Genomic DNA, 19,599 nt, shown 5'->3' on the forward strand with positions numbered 1-19,599 from the left:
TCATAATTGTGCATGATGTCAAACTGAACACTTACATCATTAAAATATCAACTCTTTCATGACATGTACTTGGGTAAACCTGTTGCTGTCACTCTACCAATTCCCTCTCTCTCTCTCTGTTTCTCTCTCTCTCTCTCACAAACACACATAATAAGGACAAAGTATTTAAGTGGAATTAATTTACTCACATAGTATACAAATGTAAATAGCACACAAATACAATACACTATTAAAACAGTTACAGATTATATGCTGTTTGTGAAAAAATAAACGTGTGTAGCTGCCATTTCAGCGTTTCTGTCATAAACCTCTACCTTGGGTGCTTCATTTAGTTCAGAGCTAATTGTGTACTTACTATGGAGTTGATATTTGATAAGTGCAAAATAACAGCACATCTGATGTTAATACAAAACCTGGATCCAAAAAGCATGGGATGGAGCAGATTTAACTTGACTTCCTAATACTGATTTGTTCATCCAGTTCAAGTGGAAAGACTTTTAGACATTCACACTATATGTAATGCATTTTTTAATTTTTTTATTTTACCTTTATTTAACTAGGCAAGTCAGTTCAGAACAAATTCTTATTTTCAATGACGGCCTAGGAACAGTGGGTTAACTGCCTTGTTCAGGGGCAGAACAACAGATTTGTACCTTTTCAGCTCGGGGATTCAATCTTGCAACCTTACGGTTACTGGCCCAACGCTCTACCCACTAGGTTCCCTGCCGCCCTGCCGCATAAGCATGGATATGTGTTTGAAAGAACTGATCTGTTAAAATCCATAACAACGTTTAGAAGTTAATAATAACACCAAATTATCAGATAATTGCACAGTGTAAGTAAACACAAAGCCCTTCTATTGTGATAAATAATAGCTGAGAAAAATCTGATGGTGTCAAAGATAATGTATAATGTTCTGTCAACAGAACATGCCACACATTCTGTATAAAGTATTATTGTAAGGGCTGCAATCATTCGTTTAGCCACTTTTCAAGGCACATTATATAGGTCCAATCTGATATTTTGAAAGGGAGGAATGGAAAAATATGTGACATGACTATTGAAAATGCTTGTCTTGCATGGTGTATGGTTTTCCTGTCTCACAACCTGTACTTTCGAACATCATAATTGACTCAACAGCAACACCAGTGCTCTGGTAGAGGGAAGAGGAAGGGAAATGATTTCTTCTGACCTCCATAGTGATTATGCCTCAATAGCCAAGCAGACCAAGAGAGGTCTATGGTGTCTGAAGACTTATTTCTCCTTCACGTTGATGTCAGCAACACCATGGACCTGTGTGAGCTGTTTACAGTCCAGTGAAGCCAACAGTTTCCTGGGTCCAGGCAGGGTGGGGACAAAGACCTCCGTCTGAACCACAGTGGAGCGACTGGCCACGTCACTGAGAGATATGATAGAGATACTCAGTACTGCGCTTGTTCATAACATGAAGGAAGATTGACTACATGCACCACAGATTGACAGTGAGTATAGTGTCATACAGAAATTCAAAAAATTCCAATTTGAATTCAATTCCTTCAGGCTTCAGACAGTCTAGCTATACTGGAAATATAGGAGTACAGCTTGAAATGATTCAAAACAAATCCTACAGTAAATTTGTTGAAACTACGTCCATTAATTCCCTTAACTGGGAAATGTAAATATATAGAATTCCAATTCAATTACATTCCAAAGATTAAATGTTTTACAATTCCAATTAAATTCCAATTAAAAAAGTTAAAACAGTATAATTCCAATTCAATTACATTCCAAAGATTAAATGTTTTACAATTCCAATTCAATTCCAATTCAATTCCAATTCAATTCCAATTAAAAAAGTTAAAACAGTATAATTCCAATTCAATTCCAATTAAATTCCAATTAAAAAAGTTAAAACAGTATAATTCCAATTCAATTCCAATTCCACAATTTCAAGTGTTATTCAGTGTAAATTCTCCACTTCATGAGTGAATTCAAGAATTGAATTCGAATTTCAAATGAAATTGGATTTGACCCCAACCCTGGTTACAGGACATTTGTGTATGCCCATGTGATGAATGGAGTGACAAAGAGATATGGCAAGCAGAATGTATGCGAACATAGTTTCTCACCCAACAGTGATCTGTCGAACACTCTGCAGGCCCAGCCCCTCTACACGGAACACCACTCCCTTCAGCGTGCATGGCAGAGGGTTGGTGAAGGAGATCTCAGCCGCCATCTTTTTCCCCACCACAGCCTCCCCTACTGGCTAGGAGGGAAAAGTATATGGAAACCTTATCATTATAGAACATCTCTGGATTATGTTGTCAACAGACAATATTCAGATGGACAGACAGACACACATATAGATGCTGTGGATGATATTTATGGAGATATGAATTCATTCTGTTTAAGCTTACCTTAATGATGAGGTCAGGGGTGCGGAGGCGGAAGCTGAACTGAGTTGCCAGAACCTGCTGTGTCTCATTGACCCTGCCCGACAGGGTCAGCATCAGAGCAGCCTGGTCCACAAGCTGGTCCTGGTAGTTCTGGTACTGAAGGATCCACTCCAGGTTCTTCACTGTTAGGAGAGGGAGGCAGGACTAGGGTGAGAAAAACCTGGACATGCAATGAATAACACTGTCTGACTGAACATCCCTGATATACGTAACACAAGACATTTCCCAGTGGCTCACCTTCATTGGGTAGCAGCTCCACAGGAATTTGGTCCTTCTTGACAGTAGCCTTGACCACACCAGTGTAGTACATGACTGCCACCTGGCTGTGGAGGTTGATGGTGCGTGGTAGAGAACTAGCGTTGCGCATTACAATGGTCAGTTCTGCATCTCCCCCCATGCGTGGCCCCTCCCCATCCATGGTCACCTCTATGGATACATCCTGAGCGATGGGAGAGGAGTAGGCATTTGGTTTGGAGCCATAGCGACTTGCAGTCTCCACAGCGATGCGCTCCTCCTCTGTGCCTGGAGAGAATAACAATAAGAAAAAATGAAATAGATATTAACCTCTGGGTTCTTATACAGGAGACTGCTTGTATAGGTATGGCAATGAAACTATGATATGCAATGCTACCCAGTGTTTGTTAATGTTTGCACAGCTATGTGAAGCTACCTTCTGGGTGCTTGTAAAGGTCTGTGATGTCATTGCGTTCATCGGAGCCCACAGCCTTGGTGCTGATACAGTGGCCCACTGCGTTTTTCTCACTGTGGATCTGGGTGAAGGTGCCATCCAGGTTCCTCTGCCAGTAGATCTTATCACTGTTCACCTACAGTACAGGTACAGCAGAGAGAGAGAGATAGAGATGGTTGAGATGGAGGACATCTGAGACTAGGGGCAAGTGAGGTCATCACTGCGTCTGAGAGAAAGGAAGGGAGAAGACACACTAGAGACCCACCTCAGCAAAGACGAATGGTGAGTCATGTTTCAGGAATACTTGTCCGTTACGGATGGCATTGACGGAGGCGGGGCCACATCGATATGTGCCCTGACTGGTCTCCTGGGGGGTGGAGTCTACTACCTGCCAGCCGCCATAGCCAGGTGGCAAGTCTGGACGAGCCATCCAACAGTCGTTCCACACATGGAAGTTCCTAAAGCAGGAATGGGTTATAACTTAGATGTCATCTAGTAAATCTACATTGTATTTACATAAGTGGTGTGTGATGACATGACTAAGATGATGTAGTACTGAATGATACCATGAGTCAGAGAGTATGATTATATTCTACTCACCAGATGGAGTCAGAGTTGAGGTGATCTATAGACTCTAACTTCTCATCTAAATACACGTCTGTTGTCAAGGAGACATCTGTGTCATGGGCGGAGTTGAAGTTGGACACACTACGGGAGGGAATGCCCAAACACCTCAACACTGGAAGAGATTGGAGGGTGAGAGGTTAGGGGTCAATGCATAGCAACATAGCAATCAAGTTTCCCTCAGATAAGTCATTTGATTTATCCAAAGACATACAAACACACCTGTGGTGGTGACCCCAGAGAAGACCCAGCACTGGCCATATCTGACCGGTGCGCCTCCGTCCTTATGGTACTTATTCAGGATGTCCACACTGCCACTCCAGGATGTAGGGGAAGTCCCGCCCACATAGTTCCCTGACCAGTTCCCCTCCAGGATCCCACAGTCATCTGGGGAGTTGATCTGGGATAAAGGAGAGTACGAGTTCACTTTGGATTCAGTTTAGAGTTGGAATAATGAGGTCCCAGTTTGGTTGGACATTGGTTGGACTTAGAGGTGGAGGTTAGAGGTGATATTGTGAAGTTTTAAAATATAGGCCCTGTGTTTGCGAGGAGGACTCACCATGGCTGAAATGACTCGTACCACGTTGACAGAGTCTCCCCAGCCTGAGGGGGGGGTCGCACTCTTCTCCAAAGCATAAAGACAGGCATCCAGGATCCCCTTGTCAAACTGAGAAATAGAGAGGGAGAGATGGAAGGAGAGAGAGAAGCAGGGGCAATGATAGAAAGATGTTAGTTAGGTCTGTCCTACTCAGAACATTTCCCCATCAACTGACTTACAATCTTCATGTTCCTTCACCTGTCCATAGTTCCACGTTCTTGAACCAATCTGGTTCTCTGTGCCGTAGTAGAGCCTTCCAACATCATTCAGGATATACTCGTTCTTCTCATCGCCATCGTCCATGTACACTGTGTCATCTGACGGACAGGGAGAGAGAGGTTGTATCCATTTGTTCAAAAGGAAAACAATTCCATTGTGTGATGTCATCAGCCTGAAATGAGGGTGAAAACTATGGAGAGTCTCTGAGCTTACACTGTTAGAAAATAAACGGTGCTATCTAGAATCTAAAAAGGTTATTCGGCTGTCCTCATAGGAGAACCCTTTGATGAAACCTTTTTAGTTCCAGGTAGAACCCTTTTGAGGTCCATGTAGAATAATTTCGACAGAGGGATCTACCCTTATGGAACCCTTTTTTCTAAGAGTGTAGGGTTGGCTGAGGACAGGGACAAGCTCTCTTTGTATTAACTCATTGACTTCTTCCTTGTTTGTCTCCTTCTCCCTCTCTCTCTCCCTCTCCCTCTCTCTCTCTCTCACACACAAAGGCAACCTGCCTAAATGACTACAGACCCATAGCACTCACGTCCGTAGCCATGAAGTGCTTTGAAAGGTTGGTAATGGCTCACATCAACACCATTATCCCAGAAACCCTAGACTCAATCCAATTTGCATACCGCCCAAACAGATCCACAGATGATGCCATCTCTATTGCACTCCACACTGCCCTTTCCCATCCTGGGACTAAACACCTCTCTCTGCAACTGGATCCTGGACTTTCTGACAGACCGCCCCCAGGTGGTGAGGGTAGGTAGCAACCCATCTGCCACGCTGATCCTCAACACTGGAGCTCCCCAGGGGTGCGTGCTCAGTCCTCTCCTGTACTCCCTTTTCACCCATGACTACATGGCCAGGCACGACTCCAACACCATCATTAAGTTTGCAGACGAAACAACAGTGGTAGGCCTGATCACCGCCAACGACGAGACAGTCTATAGGGAGGAGGTCAGAGACCTGGCCGGGGGTGGTGCCAGAATAACAACCTATCCCTCAACGTAGCCAAGACTAAGGAGATGATTGTGGACTACAGGAAAAGGAGGACCGAGCATGCCCCCATTCTCATGGACGGGGCTGTAGTGGAGCAGGTTGAGAGCTTCAAGTTCCTTGGTGTCCACATCAACGACAAACTAGAATGGTCCAAACACACAAGTCAGGGCACGACAAAGCATATTCCCCCTCAGGAAACTAAAAAGATTTTGCATGGGTCCTGAGATCCTCAAAAGGTTCTACAGCTGCACCATTGAGAGCTGGTTGCATTAGTTGCATTGCTGCCTGGTACGGAAATTGCTCGGCCTCTGACTGCAAGGCACTACAGAGGGTAGTGCGTACGGCCCAGTACATCACTGGGGCTAAGCTGCCTGCCATCCAGGACCTCTACACCAGGCGGTGTCAGAGGAAGGTCCTAAAGATTGTCAAAGACCCCAGCCACCCCAGTCATAGACGGTTCCCTCTACTACCACATAGCAAGCAAGCGGTACCGGAGTGCCAATTCTAGGACAGAAAGGCTTCTCAACAGTTTTACCCCCAATCCATAAGACTCCTGAACAGGTAATCAAATGGCTACCCGGACTATTCACATTGTGTGCCTCCCCCCAACACCCCAAACCCTATTTTACGCTGCTGCTACTCTCTGTTTATCATATATGCATAGTCACTTTAACTATACATTCATGTACATACTACCTCAATTGGGCCGACCAACCAGTGCTCCCTCACATTGGCTAACCTGGCTATCTGCACTGACCCACCACCCGCCAATGCCTCTTTTAACCATATCTACATGTACATACTACCTCAATCAGCCTGACTAACCGGTGTCTGTATGTAGCCTCGCTACTTTTATAGCCTCGCTACTGTATATAGCCTGTCTTTTTACTGTTGTTTTATTTCTTTACTTACCTATTGTTCACCTAATACCTTTTTTGCACTATTAGTTAGAGCCTGTGAGTAAGCATTTCACTGTATTGATTTGATCAATTCAATTCAATTAAATGGGCTTTATTGGCATGGGAAACATATGTTAACATTGCCAAAGCAAGGTAGATAATATACAAAAGTGAAATAAACAATAAAATGAACAGTAAACATTACACACCGAAGTTCCAAAAGAACAAAGACATTACAAATGCCAGGTCTGCCTACGGCGGCCTTCCTCAATTTTATTTTATATTTTACCTTTTACCTTTATTTAACTAGGCAAGTCAGTAGGTAGCACACGGGAGGACATTTTTGTATTTTTCTCTCTCTCTCTCTCTCTCTCTCTCTCTCTCTCTCTCTCTCTCTCTCTCTCTCTCTCTCTCTCTCTCTCTCTCTCTCTCTTTCCCTCCCTCCCTCCCTCTCTCTTTCTCTCTCTCTCTCTCACCTTTACACCAGGGGTTAAACAGCATGCAGATGTCATTCCCAGGGTCATGTGTAGATGTGGCCTCCCCCTTTGGGCTTTGCGTTGCCACGGTGAGCTGGTATCGGCCAATCACGGCTGTGGGCGGGGAGTTGATGGACAGCTTGAGCCTCTTGCCGTCCCGTTGCACAATCTTGGCCTCCCAACGGTCATCCTCCAGCTCCTCAACCAATGGGATGATGACATGGGTGCCCTTTGCCACTGTAGGCAAGGGTCCTATCCCAGACAGACACAAACAAATATTATTCAGTATCATTGAATAAAATATGTTGAAATTATGTCGTGCAATTTCTCTTACTCCTATTTTAGCTGAATGTTTAATTTATTGCTGTCATGAAAAAAATAACATGAAGTTGGTTTGTTGGCAACACCGACAAAAACAGTCATTTCATTTGGTAATAAAACACACGTGTTGATTTATAATCTGTAGTTAGTTACTAACGGCATCAAGAAATTGCTTCCTAAAAGAGTTCTATGTCAGATTGGTGACTGCACCCAAGGTGTTAACAGGGTGTGCTTGAGAAAACAAGCAGAGCAACATTCTCATCCTCAAACACACACACACACACACACACGCATCTACAATCCACCCGCAGTACACTCATTCTGCAGATCTATACAGTATCTGTCCTAAATGTTGATTTGCTGCTTGTCTATTAATACACATCTCTCATTCAGTACACACTCATATTCAATTAATCTCTAAGATAAATATTACAATCTAGAAGCTGAAAGTGCATGGTGAAATTAGTTGGTGGGTTGGTTGGTGGCGAAGCTGTTTATGGTAGAAATTAATTATCAGTGGAAAGAGGGGATTTTGCAGGACTGTGAGAGAGGCAGGCTCCTGTTAAACACTGGAGGCTTGCCACAAACCACATGCATGACTCCAGTTACCATGGTGATAATCACCAAAACATGGTGCAGGCACAGGGCCGTTCCAAGACACAAGCGCACACTGCCACACAAGCTCATGCCAATAAACAAAAACACACAACCAACTAGTTACTCTGTCAGTTCCCATGATTGGTTATAAAGGGCTTACTGTTATCATGCGCACTTGTTAGCCCTAGGGCTTCCCATCAGGGGAACTAGGGAGGACATTTTTGAGTCATTGTAACCCTTCATGATTCAGCAGAATGTCTCACTGACCTGTCCTAAGCTCCAGGTGGAGTCTGTCCGTGTTGGAATTGTAAGGTCGTGAGAGGTCAAGCCACATCATGAAGATCTGACCCCTGCGGATGATGAGGCCATCACCGTAGTAACGGTCTGTGTGATGCTCCATGCGGTTCTGACCTTTATTTTTTTTCATCAGGTCTATGGACCGCACAATCAACAACAGCTCTGAGACAACAGGAAGAGAGGGAAGTTCATATTAAAGTCAACCCTTCTGTCACAAATGTCACAATGTCTTGCGTAGTAACAATGAAATAAATACAATGCTCAAATTTTGCTGTCTTGAAATTAAATCTAAAAAGGGATTCAATTCGTTTTTTTCTTACAGATCTACACAACCTACTCCAATTTCTTTAAGTGAAAGAAAATTATCTAAAATGTTCCAAATGAATAATACATGTAAAAAAATATCAAGTTGTTATGATTGTATATGTTTTCACAGCCCAGAGTTAATACACTGAACAAAAATATCAATGCAACATGCAACTATTTAAAAGATTTTACTGAGTTACAGTTTATATAAGGAAAGCAGTCAATTGAAATAAATTCATTTGGCCATAACATGTGAATTTCACGACTGGGAATACAGATATGCATCTGTTGGTCACAGATAGCTTAAAAAAATATAGGGGCATGGATCAGAAAACCAGTCAGTATCTGGTGTGACCATTTGCCTCAGGCAGTGTGGCACATCTCCTTCGCATAGAGTTGATCAGGCTGTTGATTGTGGCCTGTGGAATGGTGTCCAACTCCTCTTCAATGGCTGTGCAAAGTTGCTGGGAACTCAGTGGGAACTTGAACACGCTGCTGTGCACGTCAATCCAGAACATCCCAAACATGCTCAATGGGTGACATGTCTGGTGACTCTACAGGCCATGGAAGAACTGAGACATTTTCAGCATCCAGGAATTGTGTACAGATCCTTGCGACATGGGGCCGTGCATTATCATGCTGAAACATGGGGTGATAGTGGACGATGAATGGGATGACAATGACCTTTATGGTCGGTCTGGTCATAGTATCTCTGTGCATTCAAATTGCCATCGATAAACTGCAATCGTGTTCGTTGTCCGTAGCTTATTCCTGCCCATACCATAACCCCACCGCTACTTTGGGGCACTCTGTTCACAATGTTGACATCAGCAAACCGCTCGCCCACATGATGCCATACAGGCTGTCTGCCATCTGCCCGGTACAATTGAAACCGGAATAAATCTGTAAAGAACACACTTCACCAGCGTGCCACTGGCCATAGAAGGTGAGAATTTGCCTACTGAAGTCGGTTACGACGCCGAACTGCAGTCAGGTCAAGACCCCGATGAGGACAACGAGCACGCAGATGAGCTTTCCTGAGACGGTTTCTGACAGTTTGTGCAACAATTCTTCGGTTCTGCAAACCCACAGTTTCATCAGCTGTCCTGGTGGCTCATCTCAGACCATCCCGCAGGTGAAGAAGACAGATTTGGGGGTCCTGGGCTAGCTTGGTTAAATGTGGTCTGCGGTTGTGAGGCCGGTTGTACACACTGCCAGATTCTCTAAAACGACGTTGGAGGCGGATTATGGTAGAGAAATTAACATTGAATTCTCTGGAAAAATCTCTGGTGAACATTCCTGCAGTCAGCATGACAATTACACGCTCCCTCAAAACTTGAGACATCTGTGGCATTGTGTTGTGTGTATAGAAAATGTCTGGGATCTTTTATTTCAAGATTCTGCCAACTTTGCACAGCTGTTAGGTCAACATTGTGGGAGCCTTGATTACAAAATTATGTTATATTTATGCACCAAATGGTTGTTTTATGAAATAGAGTAAGGTTCTTAGAACTCTCTCTCTCCCTTTCTGAGTTAACTGAGAGGAATATTTTGCAGCTTGGGCTGGCAACTGATTAAGTGATGGCTTGGTGATAAAATACCTACAGCTGGCATTCCATAGATCAGATGCAGTATTCCTAATTATCCTGGCATCTGGGAGACAACACCAGAGGCAGATGACCAGAGTATGAACCCAAAGTGACTTATGGTGCCCCCCAATCTATATGGGAGGGGTGGAACCAAGCATTCTTGGTATCAGTTATGTAAACTGATCATTGCCTGTAAAGGGTAGGCTCTCGGGCTCAACAGTCAAGACTTTTGGGTCGACGGTTTCATTATTTCAATAATTAATCGATATTGAATAAAGATGATTGTTTGAAGAAATGACAAAGTCTCTCTCATTTGAATACAATATTCAAATATACAACATATATCCATTGTCTTTGTCACAATTGCTCAAGCCCAGTAAATTTGGTTGAGAATAATTCAAGGACGTCAATATTCAAACTGTGTCTCTGATTTTCAAGCTAATTTAAGTCAGGAATGAGGCTGGACCACTCAGGGACACTCAACAACTCTTGGAAAGTCATTCTGGTGTGTCGTTGGCATTAAAATGTGAGTAATTGTACCACTGAAAAAGAAAACTCTATCCCAGGGTTAGGTTTTCAGTAGACTGTGGTTAGTTTACCTCTAACTTTTTACCTGGGCTTATCTCCTTTCATATTTACTTTTGATCCTGAAAAACTTCCCAGTCCCTGCCGGTGACAAGCATACCCATAACATGATGGTGCCACCACAATACTTGAAAATACAGAGGTTTTTACTTTGTGTTGGGTTGCATTGAATTTGATCCAAACCTGTATTGTTTTATTTAGGCCAAAAGCAAATTTCTTTGCCCTGTTGTCTTGCAGTATTACTTAATGGCCTTGTTGCAAATAGAATAGAGTGGATTTTTTAACACAGGATTCCTTCTTTCACTTTGTCACACAGGCCAGTAATTTGAATCCTTACAGAAAAACCACATGATTTCACACATGGAAAATCACATGACCCCACATGAAATTTCACGTGAATTTCATTTTTGGAACAATTCACATGTGATTACATGTTTTCACATGTGTAGTTTCATGTTATCACATGTTGCTTTACATGTTGTCATATGCTATCATATTAACTAAGATCATAGATCACGTTTTCCATAAGGAGAGTGAATGCAATGTTGTTGATCCTCTGTATTTTTAATTAGTGTGGTGGCAGCATCATGTGATGGGCATGCTTGTCACCGGCAGGGACTGCAGAGTTTGTCAGCCCATGTCAAAAGTTACTGAAAACAAACCTCAGTCTACTGAAAACCTAACTCTGGGTAAGAGTTATATTTTTCAGCGGGACAATTACACAAATGTTAATAAGAGACAGGGTTTGAATATTGCTGCCCAACTATTTTTATGAGCTTGAGCAATTTTGACAAAACAATGGAAATATGTTGCTCTATGAGTAGTGAAAGGTTGGTAGCATCTTATTAAAAATTACTCACAGCTGTAATGGCTGCCAAAGGTGCTTCCACCAAGTATTAACTCTGGGGTGTGAAGACATACGCAATCAATACATCTTCATTTTTTTATGACTTTCACTTTGAAAATGTGGAGTAGCTTGTGTAGATAGGTAGGAAGGAAATCCAATTGAAGATTTAATTTATAAGGCAGCAAAATGTAAAGACTGCAAGGGGTGTGTAGACTTTCACTAGCGACTGTATGGTATTTTTAAAAGTGTAAATTACCTTCAAGGTTACTTCCATTAGTGACTGGCTTGTCACCATTCCCCGCAAGCTTGTCTGCATCATCGATCCCTGTGACAACCTTATCTGCGATGTCATCATCTTTGCTCGGTCTTTGACAGCAACAAGGACAGATCTTACGTAACCATTGTCGACACCCCCCTTCTTCTGTGTTCTTCTCTGGCTCCTCATCTTTCTCCCATCCCAGTGTGACTGATGGGAAGCGACCAACTGTAGACGTGTTTCTGACTGATGGTGTTTCCACAGGCATCCTGAGAATCAGAAGAAAACAGAGAGTGGCATGTATTGTTGTCACTTTGCGTGTGCTTAGAACTCTATCCTCAATCCAGATCCATCCAATAACCTTTTGAACAATTGTCATTATAATTGGCCAATGTGCATCACAAATCAAATGTAGTCCTCTCGCCTAATGAGTGAATTAAAGCTATGGTATACTCATCACTTGCATCAATATATTAATCGCATCAATATATTAATACCCCTCCTAACTCTCCTATTATGTGTCCAGTCTCTCCCATAAACTCCTCTTCTTCTTCCACTCTCTTTTATCCAACTCCTTTTTATATCATTCCCCCCACCACACACACACGCACAATTGTCATACTTGAGTAAAAGTAAAGATACCTTAACAGAAAATTACTCAAGTAAAGTACATTATTTTCTATAGAAATGTAGTGAAGTAAAAGTAAAAGTTGTCAAAAATATAAATCGTAAATTACACATACCCCAAAACACTGTAGTACTTTACAATAGTACTTTAAAGTATTTTTTATTTCTGTATTTACACCACTGGTAATAATTATTTTAAATCATTATTTAATCATCAGTTTTTATTTACTAACTATATTTTATCAATGTACCAATCAGGCTTCAGGAAGAAGCATAGCACAATTACAGCAGCCATGGAGGTTTTAAATTATAAAACTGAAGCCCTTGACAAAATACAGCACTGTGTCTCACTTTTATTGATCTCTCTAAGGCTTTTGATACAGTTGATCATGCTATACTAAGGCAGAGATTGTCGAGTGTAGGTCTTTCAGAGCATGCAGTTGCATGGTTTGCTAACTATCTGTCTGATAGAACTCTGTGCACTCAATTTGATGGGCTTATGTCTGTTAAATTGTCTGTCTTTAATGGTGTGCCCCAAGGCTCTGTACTTGGTCCTCTCTTATTCACTATTTATATAAATGATTTAGACAAAAATGTCCAAAGGAAGGAGGCTAGTATCAGCTACATTTATGCCTTTACTAGACTATGGGGATATTTTATATATGAATGCTTCCGCTCAGTGTTTGAGATCAATTGACACCCTTTACCATGGCACTTTGAGATGTATTTTAAACTGCAAAACACTTACGCACCACTGCACTTTGTATACCAGGGTTGGATGGCCTTCTCTAGTCACTCGTAGGCTCAGGCACTGGTATACTTTTATTTACAAAGCCATTTTGGGTTTACTATCTTTTTATTTGGGCATTTTTATTGTTCAGAAATGTGGTGGGTACACTCTTCGTTCGCTGGACTTTGTCCTGCTAACTGTTCCAAATTAATTGGAATTTGGTAAAAGGGCTTTTATGTACTCTGCGCCATCGTCTTGGAACACCTTACAAAATACTTTTAAACTGGAAGAACTTGTCCCGATTGGTATTTTTAAATCACTGATGAATGATCTTGAGACTGATCCCCTGACCTATCAATGTTTTTAATTTGCTGTTTTTGATTTTGTTATACTCTTGTGAATTCTATGGTTTTTACTAGATTACTTGTAGTTTTTCATGTTGTTTGTCTGTAGTTTTTGTAATGACTTGGTGCTGCCTATCTTGGCCAGGACGCTCTTGAAAAAGAGATTTGAAATCTCAATGAGCCCTTCCTGGTTAAATAAAGGTTACATTTTAATTTTAAAAAAATCATCTTTGTAGATTGCTTTCCAGTAACTTCTTTAGTCCTAAAAGAAGCCTTTCCCACAATCTATCTGCATTCCTGCTTCGCACAATCTATCTGCATTCCTGACTGTTACTACACAGTGACAGAGCAGTCTCAATAAGGAAACACTGCAAGCTCTAATGTAGCCCTTTTTATCTCAATATCAAATCATTTCTGTGTAACAATTTACCCTTGCCTACAATTTCCGCGGCCGCGCTGAAATCTAATTGTCATAATACAGAAATCTCCATCAAATTCCATCTGTTTAAGATAGAGATATGTGTTTTTTCCATGGGCTGCGTGTCAATCCCGCTTCTACTGTATGGTGAAAGGTAGCAGAGCTCGTGCAATGTTTGTCAGACCATGAGACATCCCAAAAATCTGTCTTCTCAGGAAAACATCTGTAGCGTCCGAAAGGTTTGTTCTATAAACCAAACTACACTGAACAAAAATATAAACGCAAGATGTAAAGTGTTGGTCCCATGTTTCATCAGCTGAAATAAAAGATCCCAGAATTTTTCCAGATCCACAAAAAGCTTATTTCTCTCACGTTTTGTGCACAAATTTGTTTACATCCCTGTTAGTGAGCATTTATGATTTGCCAAGATAATCCATCTACCTGACAGGTGTCACATATCAAGAAGCTGATTAAACAGCATGATCATTACAAAGGTGCACCTTATGCTGGGGACAATTAAAGGCCACTTTAAAATGTGCAGTTTTGTCACAAAACACAATTACACAAATGTCTCAAGTTTTGAGGGGGAGTGCAATTCGAATGCTGACTGCAGAAATGTCCACCAGAGCTGTTGCCAGAGAATTGTTGCCTTCAATGTTGTTTTAGAGAATACGTCCAACCGGCCTCACAACCACAGACCACGTGTAACCTCGCCAGCCCAGGACCTTCAGATCCGACTTCTTCACCTGCGGGATCGTCTGAAACCAGCCACCCGGACAGCTGATGAAACTGAGTATTTCTGTCTGTAATTAAGGCCTGGCTCCCCAGTGGGTCTTGCCCAGTCATGTGAAATTCTTAGATTAGGGCTGAATGAATTTATTTAAATTGACTGATTTCCTTATATGAACTGTAACTCAGTAAAATCATTGAAATTGTTGCATGTTGCATTTATATTTTTTGTTCAGTACATTATGACCACTCTATTAAAAAATGGGACTCTCATGAATACGATGGTGTCGGTTTTGCTCTAGGACGGCCACAAGCCTCAAGACTCAACTGAAGGTCCCCGTACCAGTTTAAAAAATATATAGAAATACATATAGAGGTAGTTTAGTCCTAAAATAAGGGGATAAGTGAATCTGTTATTCAATGTGTTTCTATTGGCTAATAGCAGTAATGCCAAATAGTTTCACTCCCCCCCCAAAAATGTGATACCTTAATAAGGGGTCTTAAAAATCTAAATCAAATAGCTAAATGATCTTTGGTATGACCATTTTAAAACACTTCCATATCTTAGATTAGATTAGACCCCCCCCCCCCCCCCCCCCCCCCCCCCCCCCCCTTCTACTGGCTTAGACACGGCTTAGACTCTAGAGGTAAGTATCTTACTGTGATTGTTTTTACTTAAAGTGGTCAAAAATTTACAAAAAAAAGCTTATTACAAAATATAAGTTTCCCAAGAAAGAATTTTGCTAGGACTGTCTGGTAGAGAAAAACTTAAAACTAGCTGTTATTGTCAGAGAGGTTTTAAACTCTTGATTATTGGTCTATTAACTAATGTCACCAGGCAAGCCAAAACTCCATCCCGCCAAAACAGGCTGAAATTTCAGGTGGTCTTTTCAAACAGCTCTTACACTAAAGGGAAATATAATAATTTTCACAATTTCACAGTATTATTACAACCTCATAGTGTAGAAATACACATAAAAAGCACAGGGCCTTTAAAGTCGCCTGACTACCTCATTACTTATGTACATGCCAATGAGGAGAATCAAAGAAGGGAGTGGAGAGATTGAGGCTAAATTATAGACAGAGAGAGAAAGGAATGTTTCTTCATCGTCAATGTTAAACCTTACACTTGTGACCTCAGACTTAAGAACAACCATGGGAGGGAGAGAGGGTGTAAAAACATTCCACTGACTGAGTTCAAGATAGAAATTGCGCAACTGCTGAGATATGTGAACAAGTGGAATAGTGGGATATGTTGTGAACAGTCTAACTAAAATTGGAAATGCCTAAATAGTGCAAATATAACTGGACACTTGCTGCCTACACATAAATATATGCACATACCGTACATTCACAAACACGATATGCATGCAATATATATATACACACACACACACACACACACACACACACACACACACACACACACACACACACACACACACACACACACATAAACCATCAGACACACGGACACACACTCATATACAGGTAATTGCCAAAATAAAGGAAACACCAACATAAAGTCTCTTAATAGTTGTTGGGCCACCATGAGCCAGAACAGCTTCAATGTGCCTTGACATGTGTCTGGAACTCTATTGGAGGGATGCGACACCATTCTTCCATGAGACATTTCATCGTTTAGTGTTATGTTGGTGGTGGAAAACGCTGTCTCAGGCCCCACTCCAGAATCTCCCATAAGTGTTCAATTGGGTTGAGATCTGGTGACTTACGCGGCCATGGCATATGGTTTATAGCATTTTCATGCTCATCAAACCATATGTTTGCCAACATCTTAAACCAGGTCAGCTTTGAAATAATATGCTCTCCATCTTATCTGCCAGGGTTGAAAGTGCTGCAAGTGAATGTGAGCATGTTTCAGTAGCCTGTGGGTTAGGCATGGCTAGACTTTGACTGATACATAATGTACACTGTTGAAGCCTGTTTCTGATACTACTGTGTTAGAGCAGTCTTCCATGACCTGAACACCTTGCCTAGTATACTTGATTATGAGATGAGGGTTGAAATAGTCATACTGTATAGGTCAAGTAATGTAGGCTGGTGAGGTGTATCCGAGTGAGTGAACTCATAAGTGCTTGAATTATTTGTTTCTTTGTTATTACTTTTCTGATATAATACTGCAGAAACAGGCTTAACAAAGGAGGATGTAAATAGGGCAGGTCTCAAAATAACAGACCAATCCATTATAATGACATGCAGGCACGAAATCATACAACAAGGACACACAAAATAATCTAGTTTATTACCACACCCTATTATACATTTTTTCTTGGGTCCTTTTCCTTAGTCACACCCTTTCTGTTCTGTGAAAATCTGTCTGTCTATTATTTGAATTACAATGTTTTTCAATGTAGACAAATACATTTCTTATAACATTGCAGGTTTATTTTAACTGTTTAACTGTTTCACAGCTGTTACACTTTTACTGAATTATTATTATTATTATTATTTGACACCCTTATTTTACCAGGTAAGTTGACTGAGAACACATTCTCATTTACAGCAACAACCTGGGGAATAGTTACAGGGGAAGGAAGAGGGATGAATGAGCTAATTGGAAGCTGGGGATGATTAGGTGGCCATGATGGTATGAGGCACCACCGATCATCAGGACACCTGTTTAATGTCCCATCCGAAAGACAGCACCCTACACATGTCCCCAATCACTGCCCTGTTTCATTGGGATCTCCTTAGACCAGAGGAAAGATTGCCTTCTACTGGCCCTCCAACACCACTTCCAACAGCATCTGGTCTCCCATCCAGGGACCGACCAGGACCGACCCTGCTTAGCTTCAGCCAGCAGTAGGATGCAGGGTCACTAATTGATTGGCCAAACAAATGAGTTAATTTGTTACTTTGTCAGCGGCCAATTGGCTAATCCTGCCGGTTCACTCTGGGTTCTAAAAAAGTGTCCTAACTATCAACAGAAATGACGCCGCTGACGGAAATGGAGTCACTGCTTAGTTCACGCAGCACATCTTAATAAACAAAGGAATGTTTGGCGGGAAAGAGGGGCCAAGCACCGAGAGTTATGCCAATTTTCGCCATCTATATGGGAGGTGTGAATTGTAGGATATTATCACGTTCCATGTGCTCAGGTAGAAACCATAGTCTAGTTGATACATCAGGTATTATTATGTGGGTGAGTCAACTTCTTTGAAGGACATTGTTTTATATAATTTAATACATGTTACTGTGCTCCATTTCAGGTAAACTTTATTACAAGAAACAAAACATTTAATAATTTTGAGACTACAGGAAACAACGTCAGTCATGGCTACTTTGGTTGGCAACAGCCTTGGGCTATCGTAGTCTTGACTGTAGAAAAACAGGAATCTCTGAAGTTTTTGGGGGGTATCTTTACTATTTACTACTACTCCTTTACTATTTATATTTTTTGACAACTTTAACTTCACCACATTCCTAAATAAAATAATGCTGTTTTTACTCCATACATTTCCCCTGACATCCAAAAGCACTCATTAGATTTTGAATGCTTGGCAGGACAGGAAAATAGTCAAATTCATGCAATTATCAAGAAAACATCCCTGGTCATCCCTACAGCCTCTGATCAGGCGGACTCACGAATGCTTTGTTTGTAAATTACTGTATGTCTGAGTTTTGGAGAGTGCCATCAGTAAATGTACAAAAAACAAGAAAATTGTGCCATTTGATTTGCTTAAAATAAGGAATTTGAAATGATTTATACTTTTACTTTGATACTTAAGTCAATTTAAAACCAAATACTTTTAGGATTTTTTTAAATGTGCAAAAATTCCTAAAAACTTGTTTCGACTTTGTCATTATGGGGTGTTGTGTGTAGATTGCGGAGAAATTGTTATTTATTTAATCCATTTTAGAATAAGGCTGTAAAGTAACAAAATGTGGAAAAGGTCAAGGGGTCTGAATATGTTTCGAAGGCACTGTATGCATCTTATTATATTTCAAAATGTAAATTCTTATTCGCTAGTCTATACTTGTAATTTTGTAGGCCATATGTACTGCACCAGAATTGCAGGTTCTCCACCAGCTTTATCATGGTTTGAACGAGGTGCCTAATTCCAGTCCATATAATACAGTATAATACAATGGAGTAATACAGTTCACAAAATATTAGCATACTGGAGTTTGTTTCACTTGTTTACCCAAGAGAGCATATCTATGGGCTTTTATGTTTTATATCATATATATCATAGGCCTATATTGGATAACGGCACAATCATTTGTGCTTGGGCTCATTAAATGCCTTTAATGTAGGGCTCATAAAATGTATTTAATGTACGGCTCATCAGGCTCAGGTAGCATCTGGCTTGAATATTTGATCAAAACTCCAATCAAATCCAAACATAGGCCTATTTATATGCTGTATATGCTTTTGAATGACACTTCCAGGGTTAGCCTGGAGAAAAGTGATTTTTTTCTCGGGAAAAAAAAAATCAACTGGAAAATATTCATAAATTAATTACATCAATTAATGAATCAAGATGTCAATTATAGGCATTTGTAGATATTCACTTACTTTGTAATCTATGTGTTGAGTTCTCCGATGGGTTAAAGTGTTTGTTGAATCACCTGGCAGCCCTTGTCTGACTGAACAGTCAGATAAGCAGGTTCAAAATAATATTGCCCTGGTATGCGGTGCGTGTCTTCTTTTCTTCACAGATTATGCGGTCTTCACGCTGTGTTCACGCTGTGAACTACTGTTAGTATATCGTCTTTGAGAGACCTTTTAAACTAAAGATTGTGAGGCAGTAGACACACCCTCCTCCCCACCTCATAAGGGGAGGAAAAGTCATGTATCTTTACACACAGGGGATCAGTCATGAGACTGCTCACATGAATGCAGTAGTTGAACCAGTCAGGCTTCCATGCAGAAACTCCACACACACACACGCACACACACACAAACCTAAGCATACATATGAGACATCTACTTGTGATGTCACTCTCACTCTCATGTGAGCCCCTTAGAGTGCCATTTCCCATAAATC

At 41.2% G+C, this 19,599-nt stretch overlaps 1 protein-coding gene across 1 annotated transcript; it reads right to left on the minus strand.

The window, feature by feature from the left end:
• Window positions 1-164: 164 nt before the first annotated feature.
• LOC110521601 (protein-glutamine gamma-glutamyltransferase K) lies at window positions 165-19,344 on the minus strand. Its single transcript, XM_021599271.2, has 14 exons — window positions 19,128-19,344; window positions 11,740-12,008; window positions 8,127-8,318; window positions 6,942-7,193; window positions 4,544-4,662; window positions 4,307-4,414; window positions 3,970-4,147; window positions 3,724-3,862; window positions 3,389-3,581; window positions 3,106-3,259; window positions 2,673-2,957; window positions 2,397-2,557; window positions 2,109-2,245; window positions 165-1,399 (listed from the first exon to the last, which is right to left on the minus strand). Exons 2-14 carry the CDS (start codon window positions 12,005-12,007, stop codon window positions 1,255-1,257), a joined length of 2,331 nt encoding a protein of 776 aa, XP_021454946.2. The 5' UTR covers window position 12,008; window positions 19,128-19,344; the 3' UTR covers window positions 165-1,254.
• Between the last annotated feature and the right edge of the window lie 255 nt (window positions 19,345-19,599).

This window comes from Oncorhynchus mykiss, chromosome 30 (genome assembly GCF_013265735.2).
Source record: "Oncorhynchus mykiss isolate Arlee chromosome 30, USDA_OmykA_1.1, whole genome shotgun sequence".
Lineage (NCBI taxonomy): Eukaryota > Metazoa > Chordata > Actinopteri > Salmoniformes > Salmonidae > Oncorhynchus > Oncorhynchus mykiss.